General features: G+C 40.7%; 1 protein-coding gene across 6 annotated transcripts in view; it reads right to left on the reverse strand.

Moving 5' to 3' along the window:
• THRB (thyroid hormone receptor beta) overlaps positions 1 to 23560 on the reverse strand; it is a 139475-nt gene that overhangs the window by 46122 nt on the left and 69793 nt on the right. For 2 of the 6 annotated variants that reach the window (XM_021386786.1, XM_021386787.1), the window contains one exon: positions 6771 to 6835. In XM_021386786.1, the coding sequence (XP_021242461.1) occupies positions 6771 to 6777 (7 nt within the window). In that variant the 5' untranslated portion in view covers positions 6778 to 6835. Of the gene's footprint in view, positions 1 to 6770; positions 6836 to 7728; positions 7903 to 9892; positions 9960 to 23560 lie in introns of those variants that run through there. The other 4 variants (XM_021386790.1, XM_021386791.1, XM_021386789.1 and 1 more) reach the window with 4 other exon arrangements.

Here is a 23560-nt window from a genome sequence, read left to right on the forward strand (position 1 = left end):
AGGGAAGGTAGTATTTCTGGAAACAAGGCGTATCAGAACATGCCAGCCAGTGCTTGAACCACAGGGCTCGTGACAGTACTGGTCTCCAACAGCAGCCACAGGCAGATGGAAACCTGGGGCAGAGTAAGGACAAATGAACTGTATGGGAGCTCCCACTGAGAGTCACCCGACGTCCAATCACTGTTGGCCCAAGGGACTGCCTAAGTCCTGCACCCTGTCTACACACAGTAGCACCCAAGGGATCTCCCTCTGAAGTTCAATCCGGTCTCCCTCTGTGTGCATTTTCTCCGTTCACACCTCCAGCAAAGAGTTCCAGTGTCTGTCTCTTTTTTACATGCAGAACCACGCCCCTCTGTTTGTTTTGAACCAGGATTCATTTGTTGTCAAAACAGACAATGATCCGTCTCTCCAGGACTCATTTTGCAGACCACTGATTGTGTGAAAATGGGAACATTAATGATTATTACCTTCTTCATATTACATCAGGTAGTTGTTTTTGGTAATACTTGTAATTGCCTGGAAATCTACTAATTCTTTTATTGCCTGAGAGAGGAATGTATCATTTACAGATTATGGATAAAATAGCATAAAATAATTCTTTTTAAATGTGTAATTACAATGCAACCATTTGGGAAACCAAGTTGCCCTTCAACTCACTCCAACACATTTGGAAAATCTTGATATAGTCAGTACTGCTTTGGCCACAAGCCCTCAAATCCATTCATATGGTCTCTCCTCAGTCCCAATCTGGACCTTCCATCCCTGTCCACTGATGAATGGGCACTGTTGACTAACAGCAAATCCTGGGGATATGTGCACATGATTGAAGCTTTTTGGTTTTTTTTTTCACTATGAAGAAATAGTTGAAGTTACTTTACTTCTAGAATATTTAAAGAAACTTTGTATCTTGAAACAGGGCCTCCTGTTTAAGGACCATGGCATGAACAATGTTCAGTTAAAAAGAAAGGTACTAAAACTAGCAGTCTTGATAAACATATGTTTTAGAAAGACAAAACTAACAAAGAGACAGAAAAAAAAACAAAAACAAATAAAAGTTTGCCCAAATAATGCAAACTAAGGCATCTCCAGAAAGAAAGACAAAGTGGGATGTGAGGAGAGAGTTCTTTAAAACCTGAAATAAACTCAAGTTTGGTAGAAGCCTAAAATAAACGATTTCCAGACAAGTGATCACATACACAATAAAGCAGATCTGAAAGTTTGGCCCTCCTGTTTTGAAACCTGTCTTCTTTAAACATTCCCTTAAACATTCATCTTAAATTCTGTGAAATGCTGTAGCAAATCTGTTTCAAAGAACACCAGAAATGCATTTAGGGAATGTCAAAGGTTGCTGTTTTTTTGTTTTTTAAAGTGAAAATAACTGGTAAATACCTGATTGGATAGTAGCTCCCCCATCATTCATGAACAGCTTTACACTTGGCATAAAAATAAATACGTTCCTCTCTACACATCAGACTACATATAGAGGACATGTAGTGTGAGCTCTCTGGCCTGACACAGCCAGAAGAACTGAGCAGCAGTCTGCGGTTAGGCTTAAGGAGAACACAGAATGGCAGGCTGCTGCTCCGGTAGCAAGCACAGCAAACAAGTCTTTTATTTTATAGGTTAGCGGAGAAGAGTCAGAAAAAAAAAGGACCTTTATTTAATAACTATTTTAGTATGCTTTTTCCTGCAAAATTAACAAGTTACATATTGACACCATTATTCACTCCCTCTAACTGATGGCAGCAATGTAACATACACAGTTACACAGTCTGAGAATGATATTCAAAATTTCAAACACTTAATAGTCTGCTGCCATCGGAAACACGTTCAGAAAGATGAGTTAACAAAAAGGGCCATCTCTGGTTAAAATACAATTACTATAGAAATGGGCTAAGTATAATGGTGGATTATTTAAAAAATAGAAAAGGAGAAAGTATCAGGGCTAACATAATGAAACATCCTTAAGAAAATGGCTACCAGATGTTGCAAAGCTAAAATAAACGCATGTTTGCTTTCTCTGTTCACTGTGAACTTTTAACCAGACCTGGATGTTCTGAAAACTACGTGCATCTTTTCCAGAAAATAAAGCAGGTATCCATGAGTTGTAAGCACCGATCTTAAATAGCTTTAGAAACACACAGAGGCAAGATCTTCCCATTCACCTGAAGAAAAAACACTCCTTAAGAGAAGCCTTCTTTATGGCCCAGTGATGAGAAAGAAAAGCCTAACATGTTATTAGGGAATTGAATGAACACTGAAACATTACAAAATATTACACAGACAGACTACTTGCCTTTTGAAACTTCTGTATTTATACAGTACTTTTTAAAGCATATGAAACATTAAAGTTTAAAACCTAGAAGTTAAAATTAAGCCAGAATGTCTGCAACCTAGAACTTTCTAAGTGTGATATTTTTAACTGCATATTCAAAAATACGTTTCTAAGTAATAAGAGCCATCACGGAATGATTCATAGCTTCATGCAAAAACATCCCACAATATAAATCTTGTTAACCTTTTGCAAATCCCCAAATGCTCAGTACAAAGCTGCTGAATCCCAGTTTAACAAAACCTTATATTAAAGTATTTACTGTCCTTCTAAAAAGTCCATTACTTATAAGAAATAGTACACTTGAGTTAGCCGGATTTTATCATGCTCTAGTGGAAAAGAAGTGTCAGGCAGTCTTTTATCTTAAATTAAATTATCCTAGGAAAATCAGTACGGAAGTTCAGAAGAAATCATTTCACAGCTGAGGTTACTCAATAAACTATTGTCTCTCGAAATTAACAGCAAGTTTACAAGATAATTAGCATTACTGTGAAAAGACTCATGAAGAAAACACGATACATTTCCTACTCTATTATTTTCCCCAGTTCTTGGAAACTACATACAACACTCTCGGAGGCACTGCTTTTGAAATAGATTTGTTTGCATAAAGGCTGGTTGATTTTCTTCTCTAAATGAGCGACCTGTTAGAAGAAATGTTGCATAATACATTTTGCTTATTGAAAACATCGATTTTGACATTTAAATTATATTCCCTAATGTAAACACTTTATTCTATTATAACAACTCCTATCTTGATCTAACTTTACAGCTGTTACCAAATAGAACGTCGTGAATATTTGAGAGTAGAAGCACAATCTTTGGGTCTATTAAAAAAAACAAATCACACTCCAAGTAAAATCAGAGGAAAATCCTGGCCTCGGTGAAGTTAGTGAAATAGGTGCTGCAGACTTCACAAAGACCATTACTGCAGTCTTTACAATTTTCATCCACAACCAAAGGGAAAAGGAAAAGGTTTACAGTATTCTACAAATACTGTATTCCGATGTTTAGACCCTGTTCTTGAATTCCTTCTTCAGTTCTCACTCCAATAAGAGGCAGACCTGTCTCAGGGCTCGCTCTGCATCTTGGGAGAAAATGGACAAAAAGCTGCCTTCAGAGCTTGTGAGTAAATAATAACACTACAGCCAGAAGCTTCACTAGAGTGTTTGGATAGCAAGAACTTTGTTATGAACTACGCTGTACATTTGTTTGAAACTGCTGTATCATACCAAAGAGAAAACACTATTTCCAGCTTTTAAAATTTTCTATTCTGTTGTGCAAACGAATGGAAGAAAGAATGGTAGCTATTGCTGAAATAAGACTGATACTTCACATACTTACAGCTTTTTTTTCCCCAAGCATTACTCCATGAACAGTAATTGCTTGTGTCATCTGCAAAGCTGCTGTTGAACTCTGGGAGTGCTACTACCACGCAGGCATTTCCCAGTTACTTCTATTTTTTTAAAAAAAAACATGGGTCTTTTAATTCGCAAAATACATTACTGATGTTCTTTAAAAACATCAAGTTTGCTACTGCATTCATCATAAAAGAATACAAGCATTTAAAAAAAATCAAGTTTCAAAATAGGAGAACTAGCAGAATTTGCTTTGTTCCATTTATGTATGTGACCCTTGTCAGATAATTGCTTATTTTAGGGATTACCAAGCTTCAGTTTATGAGAACAGAATGTCTCTGTCTCTGATTTAGTACTCAACTGCAGGATGTACATTATGTCCAGCTCTTCCCCCTACCCAGAATAATCATTTTATCTCAGTGTTTGGCCATCATCATCTGAGTTACGGGTACATAAAAGTGCTTAGGCAACTTCTGGCACTCAGAACTGGCAGAGCTGCAGAAGCGCCCTGACAAGCAGAGTGTTTACAAAACCTGCAGGTCCCGCTCTTCACTTGTCACTTCCGATGTCATCAAGTACACAATATTAAGTACTCATTAACTCCATCTGCATTTGTGTGAACTCTAATTTGATTGCATTCTAAGAAAAAGCAAATGTGGTTTGGACTTTGTTAACTCAGTGCTTATTTTTCAGTTTATTTTTTGCTCAAAAAAAGGCACCCTGTGCATTTTTATTTTTCATTTCGTTCACTTTTAAGCAACCGCTTCTCTCTTCCATGTTATCTGTCACCTAAGTTCCCGAAACAGTTGTGGAAAACTTGAACTGTACTTAAAGCTCTAAGCACATACAAACACAGATGCGAGCAAGAAAATAATCAGCCCACTAAATACTTTTTAAGTTGACAAGTCAAAATATGCAGAATATTCTTCCTATGGCAACCGCAAAAAGGAGTAAAGCTTCAGCTTTGTTACCAAGGGCCAAATTACACAATCTTCTATCAGAAAAGGTTCTGTAGATTGCACAAGGAACTGGAGGTTTTGGGGCAGTGCCTAGGAGAAAAATCCTTACTGCAATAAAAAATGTTACATGGGCCGAGCAATTATCTGTCAAAAATCAGGATTATACAGCCCATTATTTTATGCAGCTGGTTTCATTTTGGATGTGATTTTTCTCTCGTACTGCAGTAACAAAATCTAAGCTTTCCTTTTCATCCATTAGGGAAGGAGTCCTGTCTGGCTTTGGAGGGTGCTATTTATGCGGTTTTTATAGTTTGAAAGCTTTTTTATTTCAACGATGCTTCTTTTCACATTCACTCTCATGTAGGAAATTTCATTCGTATAATGAGAAACAGAAAATACAAACTGCTCATAATGAAAAGTGCTGGACATCTAGCGCTGTACCAACAGCCATTTTCTACAATTAATTTTTTTTTTCCACACCACGACTATTTTCTTTGCATATATTGGTTCTACCCGCTTCCTTCTAATGAAATGCAGGCTCTTCTAATTACTCTCCGAATTTCTTCTGTGAGCTTAACAGACCTGCCCTGCTACGGTGAAGTCCAGAGGACAGCTCTGGTCTGACAGTGGGACAACCCTCTGCATAACCCTACCCCAAAGGAAGATACACCCCAAACCGGTACAGTGAAGATAAAGAAGGTACACTGCATTTCCGTCCCTGCCTTTTGCCACCACACAGCATCACAAGCTAATTGCTCCCTCTCTAAAGCCATAGCAAATTCAAGCCCTGCAGCAAAAGGTAAAAAAAACATAACATGGGACAGAAGAGAGTACGTGACAGAACTGACAAGACTGAGTTACAAGTCAATGCTGCCCATTGTTCCTGAAATAGGTATTTGCTAAATGAAATTGCTCTGACAGTAAGGATACCAATTCCCTCCAACCCTTACATGGTGTGATGCTAACCCTGAGCCTGGCACACCTACCACAGGTCAGGTAACTTGACTCCACCAAAAGCCTCAGCACCATCTGCTTCCAACTTATATTCATCCATGCCTAAATTCTCATTCAAAAAGCAGCAAAGACGCCATAAAAACAGAAGTCAAATATCATCTTTGCATGTTTTCAAATAATTCATTTTACTACGAAAACATGCATTTAAATAATATTTTTTTTGCCATAGATTTTACTCTCCTTCTCATATCTACAACCCAAAACTCGAAAGACCAACGCAACTGATGAATAAAAGCTGTTAGCATTTTCTGGTCAGTACAAAAGGACAGGAATGGAAAGGATATTCCATCTGCTCAGCCAGTAAAAATAAGCTATTCCTTGAATAGGAATTCAGCCTTGTTTGTGATGAGTTTCTCCATGTAGCACATACTGCATTTTACAAACAGCCTTCAGAGGTCCCGACTACACATATTCCAAGAGACAAATGCCATTGACAAACAGCATCAGCAGAACATTTTCTTTTCTTGTGCGAAAAATAAAACATAGCCCAGAAGTTTTAACTTCTCTGTATGACGTCCATGTAATAACTGCATCTTTGCAGACATGTTGTTCTTGGAATAGAAAATATGAATTTTTTAATCATGATTCATGCATAGCCTTCAAATGCTTTACAACTGACAGGGGCAAGAAGGTAAAGAGGACTTAAAATGGTTAATGGCCATTTCACTTTGGATCTTCTGCCCACCGGCAGACCTGGTCAATTAGTACCTAAAGAGTAATCGGTAATCTGTAAAACCAATTTGACTGTATCACTTTGAATGTCAGAAGACACAGTCCTGTTACAAAATAACTTCTGCCAATATACTCAGCAGAAACTGTCATTGTACTAGCGGCTTCAGCAGAAAAGTTGAAGTTTGACTGTTTGTTTACAACAAAACAAAAGTTGGCTGCTGAAGGAAAACAGAGGAGGAGAAGAGTGCCAGGGAAAAGACACTGGGGAAGATCGCTGTGTCCCACAACTCTCTGCTCTGGGTGGAAAACCTTAAATTCCCAGCATTCCCAGCAATACATTGAGAACTTGCGAAGCACTATCTTGCAGTAAATACTGAATAATAACAACTCCAGCAAAGAGGGAAATATTGTATATATGCTCCTATGGAATATAATTACCTGACATACTGCTGAGAGTTACAGATACGTAATCATTCTCGTTCTTCTTCTGTCACCACCGCCACCTGACAAGAAAAAGAAAAAAATCCCACATGTAATACATCCACAGTGCAAATCTGCAGAACACAGTTAGCATTTGAACAGAATGGAATATTTTGCATCTTGAATACCATGCCAAAGCCCAGCAGACTGGAGGAGCTGTGGGTAACTGCGCTTCAGAAGCAACGTCAGAATGCTGACAGTGGCAGAAAAAAATGCTTCTGCCCCTTTGTGGAACGCTCTCCCCTGATTTTTTGTAGAAGTTCTCTAGGATTAATATGTAACTTTAGAAACCGTAAGAAAAAATATTGTGTTCCTGATGACACACGCAGATTATTTTCATGTTTAGTAACAACAGAGGATTCAAAGGAATTACAAGTTCTCTGCCTACAGTTACACTGATTCTTCTTCATGTCATTTGAAACACAGAAACCCGTTAACTTTCACAAAGTTTTGAGATACACATTAGTCATTTTACTTGTTTGGTAGAAAGGTAGCTTACCTGTACTCATAACATTCTAAAAATATTTTTTAAGTGATTTTTAACCCTTATTTTAGCGCTGCAGAGAAACTGTGATTCTGAATGAAACACGCCAGCAAGACAATGCTTAAGGACTGCGCTCATAGCTGCACTTCGGTGACAATGTATGGATCCAGGTTATCCTCAAATGTGTTTTCTGATGGCCAGAAATGAGAAATGTCTCCTTGGTAGGAATAAACAGTGCTCTGCTTTTTCCTATTGATACATAAATCATCATACAATGCAGTGCTGATGTTCTGAGAACCCTCCTGAGGTTTCATGTAGGTCACTCCGAAAGTAAAGCTTCCCATTTACTTCCATGGAAACTACAACAAACTGCACAATACCACTATTTGACAGAACAGATTCTCAGCTACAAAACACTGTTTTTCAACATACGTGTGAACGTGGCTTGTATATCACAGCTGAAATGCACCACCCACCATCTCATTGTATTCATATCCACTGTTTGGTCTCTGTAAATGTTCAGCAAGTGCCGATGAATGTCAATTTGTGCCATTTTTGTCACATGGAAGAATTCAGTTCCACACCTCTGCTTCATCTGCACTCCCATGTCAGACACCATTCTCTCAGAATGCCCCTCTGCTGCCATCTGTGACACGGCAACAACACGTAACAGAATTCTGGTGGGATGGTTCAGCCTCTACTGCCATACCACCACCATCTGACCCTGATGTCATGGGCCAGCATAACAAAATGGTATTATTTTTGGAGCAGCCCTCAGAGAACTGCAGCAGTAAGGAACCGGATTTGTTGCCTGAAAGTAATGGTTTTAATATTTAGAATCGTAAAATCGGTTGAGTTGGAAAGGACCTTTAAATGCCATCTAGCACAACTCCCCTGCAATGAACAGTGACACCTACAGTTAGATCGGAGTGCTCAGAGCCCTGTCCAGCCTGACCTAGACTGTCTCCAGGGACAGGGCATCTACCACCTCCCTGAGCAACCTGTTCCAGAGCTTCACTACCCTTAGCGCAAAAAAAACCTCTTCCTTAAGTCCAATCTAAATCTTCCCTATTCTAGTTTGAAACCATTTTCCTTTGTCCTATCACAACAGACTGTGATAAAGAGTCCGTCCCCTTCTTTCTTACATCCCCCCTTTAGATACTGAGAGGTTGTTCTCAGGTATCCCCAGAGCCTTCTCTTCTCCAGGCTGAACAGCCCCAGCTCTCTCAGCCTGTCCTCATAGAGGTGGATCATTTTTGTGGCCTACCTCTAGACACACTCTGACAGGTCCACATCTCTCCTGTACTAAGGACTCCACGTCTGGATGCAGTACTCCAGGTGAGGTCTCACCAGTGCCGAGTAGAAGGGCAGGATCACCTCCCTCGACCTGCTGATCATGCTTCTTTTGATACAGCACAGGACACAGCTGGCTTTCTGGGTTGCGAGGATGCATTGCTGGCTCATGTCCAGCTTGCCATCCATTAGTATCTCAAAGTCCTTTCCAGCAGGGTTGTGCTCAAGCCTTTCATCCCTCAGCTTGTACTGACAGTGGGGAGTTGCTGCGACCCAGCTGCAAGACCTTGCACTTGGATCTGTTGATCCAAGTTGATCTGTCCCAGTACTGACCTCTGAGGGACACCACTCGTCATTGATATCTATCTGAGATCTCCAATTTAGACTGTCTTTTCCTTTCCTATGTGCATATATACATACTGACAGTAATACTAACTACGGTCCTTTTCTGCTTGGCAGCAAAGACCAAAGCCCTGCGAGCCAATTTTCTAACAGGAGAGAAAATCACAGATAGCAGCCACAGCACCTTTGTTCAGCAGCACCTGCATTTACACCAGCCACACCACTTTTCAGAGGTTTCTCAGGCAGCATGCCCTCATTCAGACATCTCAGTGCCAATCAGGCAGCTTCATTTGATTTTTCAAGAAAGATGTAGATGTGGCTTCGGGGGATATGGTTCAGTGGGCATAGTAGGAATGGGTCAGTGGTTGGATTACATGAGCTTAGTGGTCATTTCCAACCTTAATGATTCTATGGTTCCTGCTAGCTTTGTAGTTTTAGGACCAATGATCCAACCTCCACAGAGACAACACTCCAGGCATTATTCCAGAACAGACGAAAGATTTCCTTAGATTTTTTTAACATGAAATCCTGGGCCCCACTGAGCAAAACTGACCCCACTAATGCCAATGTAAAACTAGCAAGGTATCGCAGTCAACTTTTATCAGCAGAAAAAAGCGTATCATTTCATGTTGGCATACAAGCGACATTTAATACGGGAAGTAGAATTCCTCTTTGCTTATCTTGATCAGTACTTTAACAAACCTCCCTTTGGTCCTTGTTTATTTCTCTCCTCACACTCAGCACCACCATATTTCCTCTCTGCCGCTGTCCCTTCACACCAGGACCGTTTCCCTTCCCTGTCCCTGAAATAGCGTTGCACCAACAGGTGGCTGAAAGGACATCAAGTGCATCTGCTCTACTTAGGCACAGCCTACGAAACCAGAATTAGAAAGCAGGTGAACGACGGCGATCGCATGTACCACATAATTAATGTATCTGGGACGCAGCCTGCCGGTTTCACCTCAGCTCATCAGCCTCTCCTGTGCGGCCGAGCCTCCGCACAGCGGGCTTCCTCACGCACCCCCGGCCACACCGGAGCCGGCCCGGCCCCGCGGCGCAGTACTGTGGCGCCCCCTGGCGGCCACGCGGGAGCAGCCCGCAGCCCCCCCCCCCCGTGCCGGCGGGCTCAGACCTCATCCCGCGCCCCCAGTCCCGCTCTGCGCAACCCCGACGGGTTTTCTTTTTTTTCACTATTCTCCCCCCAACGCAATTCGGCCCTCTGAATTAACAGCTCTCTTATCGTCTCTGTAACATTTTCCCTATCTCTTCCATCACTTCATGCCTTATTACATTAATTGGGCAGATCTGGTAAACCTTCAAGGTAAATTAATTGCTGCTCATAGATTCAGCATTGCTCCATGATTCAAACAAACAAACAAACAAACAAACAAACAAACCAACCAAGCAACAACAGCAACAAACAAATAAAAAAACCCACAAACCTTCATGTTCGCTGTGTTTGTAAAGCAAGTGCAAAGTGAAACCTATGGAAAGTTTTACAGCAGAAACTGCTAAAATGTCCTCCAGCATACATGCTGTAATGTGTTCTTATCTCCTTGTCTTTTCTTCCACAGAAACTACTCAAGACTCCATCTGAGCTCTTCTCTGAAAGACAGCATCTCCTTCAGCTCTCAGGGGAAAAGCAAACACTCTGCTTGGTACTTGCCATGTACAAACAGCACCACCAGAGGCAACAAGAGTCTTCTTTGCTACTGACATCTCATGGAACTTCATAATCCTCTACAGTCTGTCAGTCAAAAGAGTAAAGGGGATACAAATTTAGCTCAGGCCTCCAACTATAATCAGCCTCTGCCCCATTCCATGTCATGGGACCCCAGGAACCTCAACAATAAACCAGTTCCCAGAATTTAATCGTGGTTTGGTGACTCACTGACACAAAAGCACTCTTGAAGTAAACAATTCAGTGTTTTATTCTGCCCCTCCTGTAAATAATTAGCTACTAATCCTAAAATTATTAGTTTTGCACCAATCTATTAAAAATAGAGAGGAAGAAAAGGAGAAATACAGAATTCCTCAATGAGCTCTGTATAAAGCGAAAAATTTGAGCCCTGCTGGGAGCTCTGCCATTTCCCTCACGGGACCAGGATTTGGCATGGAGGCCGTTGCCACTTGTGTAAAAAGTCTAATTACAAAACTACTGTAGGAAAAGACAGTCCTTTGTTTAAAGCACTATACCAACACATTTGGCTTTGGCACAGCCTTCCCACATCCCACAGCTCGAAATGGAGAGTGCAGATCCTTTTTTGTCTATTGTTTATGATTAAAATATTCCTCCATTGTGGTATCCAAAACCTGGGCTGCCCTCAGAGGGCCCGGCCCGGCATGCTGCTCTATGTAAGCAGGTGGATAGGCCACATCTATGTTAATTACAGCAGTCGCCCCTTGCAGGCATCAATGTGGAAGGCAGTGGTGGAAATCATATTCTTTTTCAGTCTGGGACTCAAGTGTCTGTGACAGGACGCAAGTGGGAAGGAGGCAGATGAGTCACCACAACAGGCCAGTAATATCAGGGAGTCTTTGCAAACTTTGCAGATTACGTTTTTCTCTTGCCAGAAGTGACACAACTTTTATGTGGGAGCTTTGCTACCATCAGAGCAGCATTCATTAGATTATCCTTTATGTGCTGAGCACTTGCCTGCTCACAAGGAGCTAGCCAAGGTCTCATGGTTCTGAGTCATGGCTACCAAGCAGGCAGGAGGAGTTCCAGAGGCTGCCTCAGCACCCCATGAGCCCCGGAGGCCGATCAGCAGGGCCACAGGCCAGGCACTGTGCTCCTGCTCAATCCCCAAATCAAAGAATACCCATCTTTGGGATCTTCTCCTCTGGCCTGTAAAGGTCATACTTGGAATTAATTCTCAGGCTTTGGTCTCCAATCCAGCAATGGCATCAAGCCATACTGCAAATCATTGCACTTACTTTCTTTTCCCATAATGAAAGGTGATTAACCAATTAACACTAATCACTGTGGCTAAGCATTCTCCCACTCTCACCAAGCACCTCCTCCTCCATACAAACACATTGCATTAACCAGTGAGCACATAAAAGGGCTGCATCCTTACTCCATCACCTCAGATGCAGACAGTGACTGCCTCTCTCTGCTGGGCCATAGGCACAGTAACACCAACGGGGAATCCTGATCCCTGTGCACATCACAAACCATGTGCTGCTTGGCAAGCCTCAGACCTCCTTTCCATGTGGTCCCTTCTACTGGGTCAAGGCAATACCGGGAGATCAGCACTGTTTCTGCTCATCTCTTTTTTCAGGAGAGGTGAAAGCAGAAGCTGGAAAAAGGGATTTTTGTGTCTCTCAGAAGCACTGACAAGTCACCCAACTCCTTGCCCTCAAATGGACCATCCCTTGGTGTACCTTTTAAAAAACAGAGGGAAGACCATGGTGTGACACGGCACATTCACACAGGTCCCTTCTGTTACTGTATCCATACCACTCTGTATTTCTGACTCTTCCTAAAAGGTGAGGAACAAGGTTACAGAGCAGCACAACAGGGTACCTAAGCCCCAGAGCAATGAAAGAGGACAGGGAAAGACGAAAGGGGCAGAAAAACCATGAAGGTAAGAGGGGGTACTGATGTTATGTAGAAGAACATGGCGTGTACTTACACATGATGGTTAGAAGACAATGAGGAAATGGGAGACAGCAAGAGAAGCAGGGACTGTGAACATGGTAAACAGAATGATGAACAGCACCAACTGCTGGGAGAGAAAATAGTGCAGAGGAAGTGAGCGCTACTCCCTTCTGCAGATTCATTTTTTTCCGAAAACATCTTCAACTGACTCTTGAATCTGGAAGTTTACATTGAAGAAAATTATAGGCAGGTGTAATAGGCAGGTGTATTTCCTCCAAAGGTTAAAAAAAAAAGAGAGAGAGAAAAGCAAATTTCTAATTTCTGTCACGTTCATCCAATTTTTTGGAAGCCAGCTGTGGTATTTTTTGGAGGCAGCACTAGTTCAGCACCTGAGGGCAGTGGGCCGATCACACAGACACAAGACCAGGCCTTACTTTTGGTAAAAACAGTGAGAAAACCAGCCAGCAAAGGGAGAACGAAACCCCTGCTAAACCTCAAATATCTAAGCAATAACATGAGTAATGGCCAAAGGCAGTACATTTAGCATCCTGACCTGTATGAGGATATGACAAAGGACATCAGAGCCTTTGTGGGGACATGCTCATTAAGTGAAAAATTCGAACTAGCAATGCCACTTCAGAGAAATGACCAGGTAGCCTCTAGGCTGTGTTAGTGCCAAACTGAACTTTTAAATATTTTCAATACTTAGCAGGAAAGCAAAATCACTATTTTTGGAGCATGTTAATACAGAGAATTTTGTACTAACACATATACAGTGGAGACTGTACTAGGCCACGTCTTACGGAACATGATACATATATTATGAGCAAGCTGTATAAAATACACTGAACAACTGGGAATGACATGAAAAATAAAAATCTGTGTAGTTTGAGATACATTTAATGAAAAGCCCCCATCAGAACTGGCTTGTAGGCACAATCTCAGCAGCAGGCTGACTCATGCTTTTTATTGCTAGCTCAGTTCAACCCACAAGGACATAAAGTGCTATAAAGAACAAAATCAAAAATGAAGTACATTATCCATATAAACATTTGCAGGCTGTCCTGAAATGCTTAATCAAAAGGCAAGGAACTACTGAGTTTTCTGATATGAACATTCAGTAGTTCTGCATGATCCTTTTCTCCTCACACAGACCTCACAGCTGCTCAGATTTGTTACCTCTCAGGCCCAGAATCTCCTGTTTTAACTCGCTTCTTGAACACTCCAAAAATTGCAGAGCACTAACAAGTCAAGATTATAAAAGCTCTGCAATAGTCAGGATCAGACCATAATATGGTATGTGCTCAGCGCTGGGCAGGCTTCAGCAGCTATTTTACAGCATAAAAGCCAGAAAATTATTATATGCAGGCAATGAGCCTGATAAGTTATAATTGTAACCTCAGTGTTTTACAGGTTTTTGAAGGCACTTGGGCTTCAGTGAGCAGAACTGTGGGATGAACATGTTAATTCAATGGATGAAATCGTTCCTCCTATAGTCCAGCACCAGTGGGACCTCAGGACTGTTAAACCCTTTGCAGTACAGGTGGAATGATAAAGCCATTGCGCTGAACATTACCTAAAGGAAATGGAGGTGCCCCCGGAGGTGTTCAAGGCCAGGCTGGATGGGGCCCTGGATGACCTGATCTAGCATCTGATCGAGAAGCTGACAACCCTGCCCATGGCAGGGGGTTGGAACTAGATGATTTTGAGGTCCCTTCCAACCCAAGCCTACCTACGATTCTATGATCACAAAATGCAGTACTGCAGGTAAATACTGTTTTTATGGCTTCAACACAGCTTCAAGTCTTACTGTATTTAAGTAAATGTATCCTTCTATAAAACAACAGAAAATACAGGAATTATTTTTGCATTGGCAAAAAAGGAAGCTGCAGAATGGTGTTAGTAATGCAAGGAGCTCCCCAGCAGTCAGACCACAGCAGAACAGCAGTCTCATAAGAGTCATCAAAATGCATCATCAAAACAACACAGGAGAATAGTGCAGCGTTACCTTTAAACCACTTAGCCATCAAGCAGAAAAATGTGTATGCGATGCTTCCCTCAGTCTGTACTTACAGAAATGGAACATCATCTCACTCACAGTTTCTCCACCATTTGTAATTGATCAACACGTAGAGCCACTGCAATGGCTCCCTACAACGCATACACCCAAATAAATCTGCGTATAATCTGTTTAGGACTGCATCAGAGCAGGGAGTGCAGCCTCCTCTTTGCTTTACGTCAAGTCTGGCAGAGATGTCAGCAATCTCACTACTTCACGTCACTTTGGCCTACTGCATGTGTACACAGGAGGGCATGCGAGGAGCACAGAACTGGCAGCAGTTCTCCAGCCACTAGTCTGATAACCAGTGCTATGCTTTCGCAAACCAGCTCTCTTACAGCTTAGCTCTTCTTGCAGGAGCTCTGTCTCTGACAAGGTTGTCAGCAATGAAGTTGCATGAATGTCTTCATATAGCATATAGGAATTACACACAGCACAAACACCCTGCGCTCACTTTTGCTGCTGTTTGCAGTGGGGGTGACGAAGACCTAGTATGACAGGCACTGAACTGTGAAAGTTTGAGGGAAAAAAGAAAGCATTTGGAGCATCAGTGCCAAATATTTCATGTGGGTCTTCCTAATATGAAGTGGTACAGTGAAGGCCATAACAGAGCTGCAAAAGCTGATCCATAACTGCATATAAGGAGACATTTATCTGGAGAGATTGCCTTAACTCAGAAAGACCTTTGCAAACTTGCATAAACATCTAAGTGAGCAAGGATCCTGGAGGGCTACTGATGACAGAAAAGTAAACGAGATTGCAAAAAAGGTCTCATATTTAAGTGATTATTCCTCTGCTTTTTGAAGAGCCTTAGAGACACTTCATGGCTTATGTGTTTGTTCTCCTGTGCATGGGATTTTCATTCAGACAACAGCTTTGACGTAAAGCTTTTCTTCTTTTTCTGTTTTGTTCCGTCAGCTCAGGAAATACTAGCTCTCACCAAAATTTCAACAAGACAATTTATCTTTGATGCTAATTTCTCCTATTACTCATTTTGAAGCATCTATTACATGGCTGTCTTGAGTTACCCAGCAAACTTCCACAACCAGTTAACTGAAGATAAGCCCAAAGATACTGAATTTTGAAGACTTTTGTTGAAACCGGTGATTTTCCACCATCAACATGACGGTAGTTAAGAAAAAAGTTCTCTAAATGTCAGGAGGGAAGGGACCTCAATGAATTTTGTTAACAAAAATGGATTTTGTCAATGCATCATATATGCACTGTGCCTAAAAAATAAAATAATAAAATCACTGAAGCAGAAATGAGTATATTGCAAACTACAAATGTCACTCTCCTGAATGGGGATAAGCATTATCCTCAAGACTAGTAATGGCATTTGTCTGGGCTATTTCAGGGGTTCAGATATGAACAGCAGAATTAATGCAGCTCTATGCTTTCTGTTTTTCTTAACGACAGCTTCAGAGGGTTCTTAATTTCTAAAAGAAATTCTGGATACTGTAAAAATCATTGCCTGTATTGCACTCCTTGAGTTACAGTGTGCAAATATACAGAACTTTGCAGAAACCTTTGGAAAAGAGATCAGAGATGCAGGTACAGATATAGGTTTAGCCCCACTGGGGTTTGCATATTGCACTATTTGAGTTTCCAAACCCAAATCCATTTGTCCTAAAAACTGATAGCCAAATTGCAAAAACCATTGAGTTCTGAAATGTTCAACATGGATTCCAGACCTGAAATGTATGGCTTAAATTCAATTATAACTGGAGACAACCATAAAGAATCTTATTTCCAACAAAATGAAGGTAACAGATGAGAACAAGTTAGCTGTTTTCTGAAATACAGGGAGATAAGGACAAGCTAAAAATCTACCCAGATCATTTCCCAATCTCTTAAGTAAAATCAGTGGTCCTGGAGTGTTCATCTGCCACTGCAGTAGGAGCTCAAAAGAAGCGGGCATTAGACAGAAGCTGAAAGTATGCTCTGTGCCTGAAGAGGATTGTGCATCTGTGGACATGGGCGTTCAGGCCTCATGTCAAGCAGCAAGGCATGGTAGATGCACAAAAAAGTATCAATTACAGAAAAAGATTGACAGACAAAGTTAAAAGATTGAGGGGCCGGACTGAAATATCAGTTCATAGTTAACTACAGCTTGGCAGGAAAGTGAGCACAAGATAACCCTGTTCAAAAGAGAGCAAGGGTTGATGGAAGAATGAGACTTATGGGAAACTCAGTTAACATGCTAATGGTTACTAGTGGACATGTAATTAGGTTAGAAGGCAGCTATATTTAAAAAGTATTCCTGCCTGGTTTAAATTGATATTTTGAAATTGAGAAGGCCATATTGCTATTTCTGAGGTTTACCCAAAGCTTATTTTTCAAAAGAAAAATTCCATGACTTCAGTAACAATTAGACTCAAGTTGGAGAAACTTTTCTGCAAACATTCCCTCTGAAATTTCACAACACAAAACACATGTTTTATACATACATAAATATATTTGTAATTATTATAGATAAATAGTTTCAAGTTACCTGGCAATAAGTTGGTGGTCATAAAATATGACAATATTAAAACTATATAAATGCCCATTTACTTACTTATGGTTCTGGGCAGAGGAAAGTCGTGGACAGAAAGAGTAACACTTGTGAAAACGAAATAAAAGCTCTTATTTTGCAGATTTTAACAGAATACCATTTGCATCCTCTATACTAGGGTGCAGCATTGCATGAAGTTAACTGATTTCAGCTGAGAATTTTCACAGGTCAGAAGTTACCCTGTTCAAAGTCCTGTCCCTTTTTATCCTCACTTTTTGAGAACAAACACATTATGGCACCTTCCCAACTAAATAATTCACTCATTTAAATCAGGTAGTTCCTCATGAGGTGTGCTCTAATCCCTACCATTCTTCATACCATTTTTATTGACTTCACCAGGGCCTCCGTGTGGACAGCAGGGCTACTAATGCCGCCTCACCTCTGAGAAGCATATCTCCTAGCATATATCCTAGCACGGAGCAGAAGCATTATGGATGCAAACCTACTTTCGGGTACAGACTGGAAACAAATCACACCGCCTCAGTGCTAACAATGGCCTTTCAGTATGTCTGATAAAACAGTGATATTTTTTTAAGCCTATATTCTTGTTTGCTGCCTCATTTACAGCTAACAATAGTAGAATCAGGCCCAGAAATTAAAAGAAAAAGTTTAATTGCTGATGATTTCGCTATCTGTCCCAAGCAAACAACAAAAGTCCACAACCTTTTAACCTTTTCCATCCTATTTGCTAATTACTTATTTTGTAATTAACCCATTATGCATCTGTCATTGTATTTTAAATTAAATCACTTTAATTGCTAGTAAGTAGGGTCTATTTAGTTCCTGGTACTGTTGCATGGGGTCATGAATGGGGAGCTGTTGAAACACTGAGTTACAGGTGGCTCTCTGCAAAACTGCTGAAGTTGCTTAAGATAAAGACGAGTTAAGCTGCTTTCCTTAGGTGATTTGATTTTAATGTCTACTGGCATATTTCTAGAGGAGAAAAGTTTACTGTGAATACTACTTTTATTCATTGTATATAAATCACATTGGGCACTTTTTTGATGAAGAAAAAAAGGAAAAGTAAGTAAAATATGAATCATGATAACTTTTTTTAGTATTTAGATTCTCGTATGCCAAAGAAAGACAGTAAAGAATGCATGTGGTATGTTCTATAGAATGGTGATATCCATGAGTAAGGTCAGTCTTCCCTTTAACGCTAACCAAAGTCAAGAACCTAGTGCCAATGCCTTGGATATGAGAATATATTTCCAGCAAGAATTGAAGCCCACACCTTTGCTAAGAAAGCATTTGTTTGACTTGTAGTTACATTTAGGTAAATTAAGTCCACATAAATGAAAGCTGTCCAATTTCATAAGCTCCACAACCCATGTAGACTTTGTTCTGAGAATTCATTGACAGTATTAGAATCCATGATTAGCTGAGATGTTAAACATTTGCCAGCTCCTACGAGAATAAAGTGCATGAAAAGGAGTATAACCTGTATAACCTTTCCAAAAGGCAATCTCTGTCCAGTGAGGAAGCTGCAATTAAACCTTTCAGCTTGCTAAGTCATCTCTGCATTTTTACCACTGACTCTCTCAAAACATGGTGCATGGCTGGGAGGTTCTGGTACATGTGCAACATTTTGTTGCTGCCAAATGTGTACTGCTGCACCCATTCTGATGAGCAACTTCCCATCTCCATGGGCAGTACACGAGGCTTGCCTACTCATGCCCCTTTCCTCATCATTGTGCCATACTTCAGCAGAGCAACCCATCTCAACATTCCCACTGCTAGCACTGCAAGACCAAACTTACAGGTGCAGGGGAAGAAGGTTAGGTACAGCAGAACGATGCAGAGGGGAACAGGAAGCAAAGTGGTGACTTTCAGACTTTGAATGAGGAGCCTTTGGAGAACCTTCAGCGCATTACAGCCTGTCAGAGAGACACCATCAAAAGCTCAGTAAATGGATAAATTTGTTGTACAAAGCCAAATGATGACATCAGAAAGCTTATAATTGATTAGAAAAGGGGAACAGGGGCAAAGATGCATCCATGGAATTAAATTACAAACCAGGTATACCTGACAGCTCCATTCTGAATATGCTTAATATATCGTATGACTCATCTTGAGATGGTGAGGATCTCAGCAGGCATTCTAGAAGTTTAGACCAATACAGAAAACCCAAATTATGGAAGACAGTGACTTGAGAAGCATACAGCTCTGAGGGCGGCCTGTGTGTAGGTGTAGAGACAGACTCATGCTGGAGAGAACCCAAAAACAGGCCTAAGCCTATGGGGAAAGAATGAGGCAGGGGAAATACAGTTGTGAAGCTGTATTCTGCACCATTTTGCTTGAGGTTTGAGGTGGACATTTGTACCTCTTTTGCTTTTCTTGGTTTGCCAGCCATTGGCTTGGTATCCTCAAATCTTTCCAGTTTCACCATCATCTGCATTCAGCCCCTATAAGAGGTAATGCGCTGGGACCTCAGGAACTTATTTATCAAAGCAGTAATGTTACAGTTCCTCAAAGGGCAGGGGGAGATATATATGGAAACAGTATTCTCCCAGTGTCATGAGCAAAACTGTGGTATGAGCAGACACACTAAAAGTTACATGGGGGAAAGCTCATCTTCCCATCTCATTAAGCTTATTAAATTGTTAATACTACACTGCCCCAGTGCTTCATGATGGCTGTAAGACTGAGGTCACACCAGGGTACCAACCTGAGTTTCTCTGGTCTCCTGAGTTAGTGGGATTTACTATGTTTTCTTGTAAAGCACAGTGTCTTCTTCTCTACCCTCCCTCCCTGCCAGTCTTTTTCTCCTGTTTTCCATTCTGCCCTCATCTCTTCCTGTTGTAGTTTCTAGGTGCGTTTGTATGAATTTGTAGACAGGAAAACTGCATGCTGCAATTCATTCTGAAGGAAATCGGACTTATGGGCTTTCTGGCCCATAAACACCAAAGTTACAGTCCTAATTACTCAATCTTTGTCTACTGCTCTTGTGTATCTGCCATTTGAAGAACAAAGCCTCAATGAACATAGCTGCTACAAGGGGCAATCACCATTCAAAGAAAACTCCACTTTATAATACCAAACCTAGCTGACTTTCAAAGGCTTAGAAGGAAGACACTGAATCTGACCCAGTAAGGAGCCTTGAGAGCCAGGCAGTGATAAAATGGGGTGTGTGAAAAGCATATTGGACAGATTAAAAAAACAGTGGTGCAGCGTATTGGACAGATTAAAAAAACTAATTCAGAATTTTCTGTTATAGAGCTGTGTGTAAATGTATTGCACAAGACAAGATGGAAATTGCTGCTTTTTCGGTAAATTTCATTCCTCCATTTAGTGTCACCTTTGTTTAACTAACACGGAGTTTGATTTTAACCAAGCACTCAGAGATAGCTTTTATGCCACTTGTTTCAGAAGGAGATGCAGAATGGGATGTCATCTTTGCACTGCTGATAGCCAGGTTTCCCCTGATTTATCTCAGCAGCATTGCACAGATATTGAAAAGGACAGCAGAAATGCATGATCCCTCAAGTGATACAGCTGATGAGAAGCATGCGAACTATCTGGACCCAGGCTAAAAAAGTATAGGAGACATCTTTTTCCTTTCTCTTTCCACGGTGTCATGAGCAGTAAAATGTTGAAAGTGTCAAAAATGATGCAGCAATGTAAATTAAGGATGTAGACATCCTCCCATCCTGTGATGGGAAGGAGCTAATCTATCAGAACAATTTTAGAGTAAATCAGTTTCATGATTATTAATATATGGATCTAATCTACATTCAATTCTGTCCAAATTACCTTGTGCTGAAAGAACAAGTTCTGTGTAATGAAAAGAAACAAATGAAGCTCAGAGAAAAATAATTAAAGCTGGGAGTTGGAATGGGAATTGGAATGAGTATTGTCTTCATGTTCGATGTTGAAAATTTACTCTTACAGTAACCCAGCTTCCTCATCCATAGGTGGAGATGGTAATACTCATCTACGTTCCAAGAGTATGCCACAAAGATCTACTGATAAGCCATTAGAACTGCTATTATTAATACTATATATAGCTGACATGCAAACTAAAAACAAACAAACAAAAAACCCAACTTCAAAGCAGCTTCACAGACTGCATTTCTGGTGTAATCTCTTTTGGAGACTGCTTCTACAGATTTCAGAAAAAAAAGTTATTCTTAATTTATTTACTACATTTTGGCATATATTTTGCCATTGACTTCAATTCTATTTTACAGCTTATTAGTTTTAGGGGATTTTGTTCTCTTTATGATGTGGAAACGCAGTAGCACAGTGATTCAATGAACACCAGTTTTACCAACCAGCCAGATTTAACAGGCTATTTCTTGTTGTATCCTATAAACACAATGAGCAGCCAATCTGATATTTAATGATGCAAACCATAAGCAGAGGTACTGTTTTGTGCCAAGATACAATATGTGGTGATTGCAAAAGCTTACAGAGAAATTTAGTTGAGAAAAAAAAAACACAGCATGGAGTTTCTGAGTTGTTCTTCTGTGGGTATCTAAACCAACTATCTTTAGTATAAGAAGCAGATAAATAGATTAATTAGAAAGCTTCCAAAGGTTTTAGCAGAATGAGAGAAAACTTCTTGTTGTCCTTTTAATCTGTGGAAAGTATTTGCTATCAACTGTGCTTTTTATGGGAAAACTTTATCAGAACAGGATTCATATTTTCCTGTTCTGCCATCTGCTAGCTAAGAGACTTTGGTATGAACAATATAGCAGTCACAAAATCTGCTACCTTCTAAAAGATGAGTATTTTTCAGAATCTTAAAGGTTCAACAACTTCGTTAAGTTCTTCATAATGATGCAGAATTAGGATTTTCTTTGAGGTATCCTAACCAAATTATAACCTACTCTGTTTTACAAATCTTTTTTGTGCCTCTTAAGAGGAGTTAGTTTGTTGTTTTTTTTCCTCCTTAAAAATATCTTTGTACAACTCCCAGAAGTGAGATTTTTTTACCATTAGGATTTTCTGAACAAACATAAGAAGTACAACTTTATAGTCCAGGGTATGTATTGCAGTGCTGTTCTTGCTCACATATAGACAATAAAAAGTAACAAGAAAAGTCTTAAAAATTCAACAAGAAAAAGCAGAGTTGCCAGTAATGACCTGATTTACAGCTCCTGAGTGCTGGAAGTTGACAGCACTGGATCATTGGAAGTGTTTCAGTGCTACGGAAATCTGTCCCCTCCTGAACAAACTCACATCAATACAATCCATCAACTTGTTGGAATTCACAACTGCGTGGATCTTTGTTTCTGAGCTATTGTGTTAAAAAGCTATAGCAAAATTACTTGTTTCTCTTCCAGTTCTCTTATTTCACTCTGATATCCTTTGACTACATTTTACACGTGTTTCTTCATTTCAGTTTTATTGATCCTTGTGCTTTTTGTAGAGTTATGAACTACAACTAATGAAAACCCTATAGAGCTGTAGAAACAAATAGTCTTCCATTCTCCAGGACAGATTTAAGCTGTCACTGTCAGCACTAGGATATCTGTCAGTATTAGTCATCCTGCCAGTTTTAAGATAATAAGAGAAATGATAAGGGTCTGTTCAAAGGCCCACAGACACGGAAAAAGTCTACTGACATCAGCTATTTTGTACCACGTTCCTCTAGCATGGACTAGGGCACCAAGAGAAGCTCCTTGTGTCAAATTCTATACTTACTTCTTCACATGCACTCAGTTTTATTGAGCAGACTCATTAAAGTCTACTGGGACCACCATTCTTGCAACCTTTGTACAACTTTTACCTTACTTTATGCAGTCTATCTGGGCGAGTAGCCAGGCCTTCATATTTTACAAAGGAAAGCTTTTTCCTCTGCCAGTCTGAGTTCATTCCTTTGCTTCATTCCTATTTACTGTACTTCCTTCAGCAGGTTCAAAGGGGTTGGTTCTTTGTTGGATATTTACCCCTTGGAAACAATAAAACTGGCAGCAACGTGCCTTTGTCAAATTTGGGCCCAAAATATTTGTCCACAGGAATACATCATTAGGGACATTATCTCTGCAGACAAAGCAGCCTGCCTGCTGAGCACCACAGCCCAGCTCCCCTTTGACACCCTGCCAGCTGGGCTCACGCCTGCTTTCAGGCAGACCGCTGCCTCAGCCATGGGTCACATGGCAGCCAGCAGTATTCCAGCCTCTGCTCTCCCAATCTCATTGCCATGTTCAGAGACTGTCCAGAAAAACAGAAGACACCCCAAACTGGAGATGTTCAAGGCCAGGCTGGATGGGGCCCTGAGCAGCTGGATCTAGTGGGTGGCAGCCCTGCCCATGGCAGTGGGGTTGGAACTACATGGTCTTTAAGGTTCCTTCTAACCCATGCCATTCTGTGATTTTATGATATACGACCACAGTTACCTAAGTAATGGTATCTGAAATATAAATTGAGAGCTGCCATGGTGCCCATGCCAGTGCTGACAGCA

The sequence above is a fragment of the Numida meleagris genome, chromosome 2 (assembly GCF_002078875.1).
Source record: "Numida meleagris isolate 19003 breed g44 Domestic line chromosome 2, NumMel1.0, whole genome shotgun sequence".
NCBI lineage: Eukaryota > Metazoa > Chordata > Aves > Galliformes > Numididae > Numida > Numida meleagris.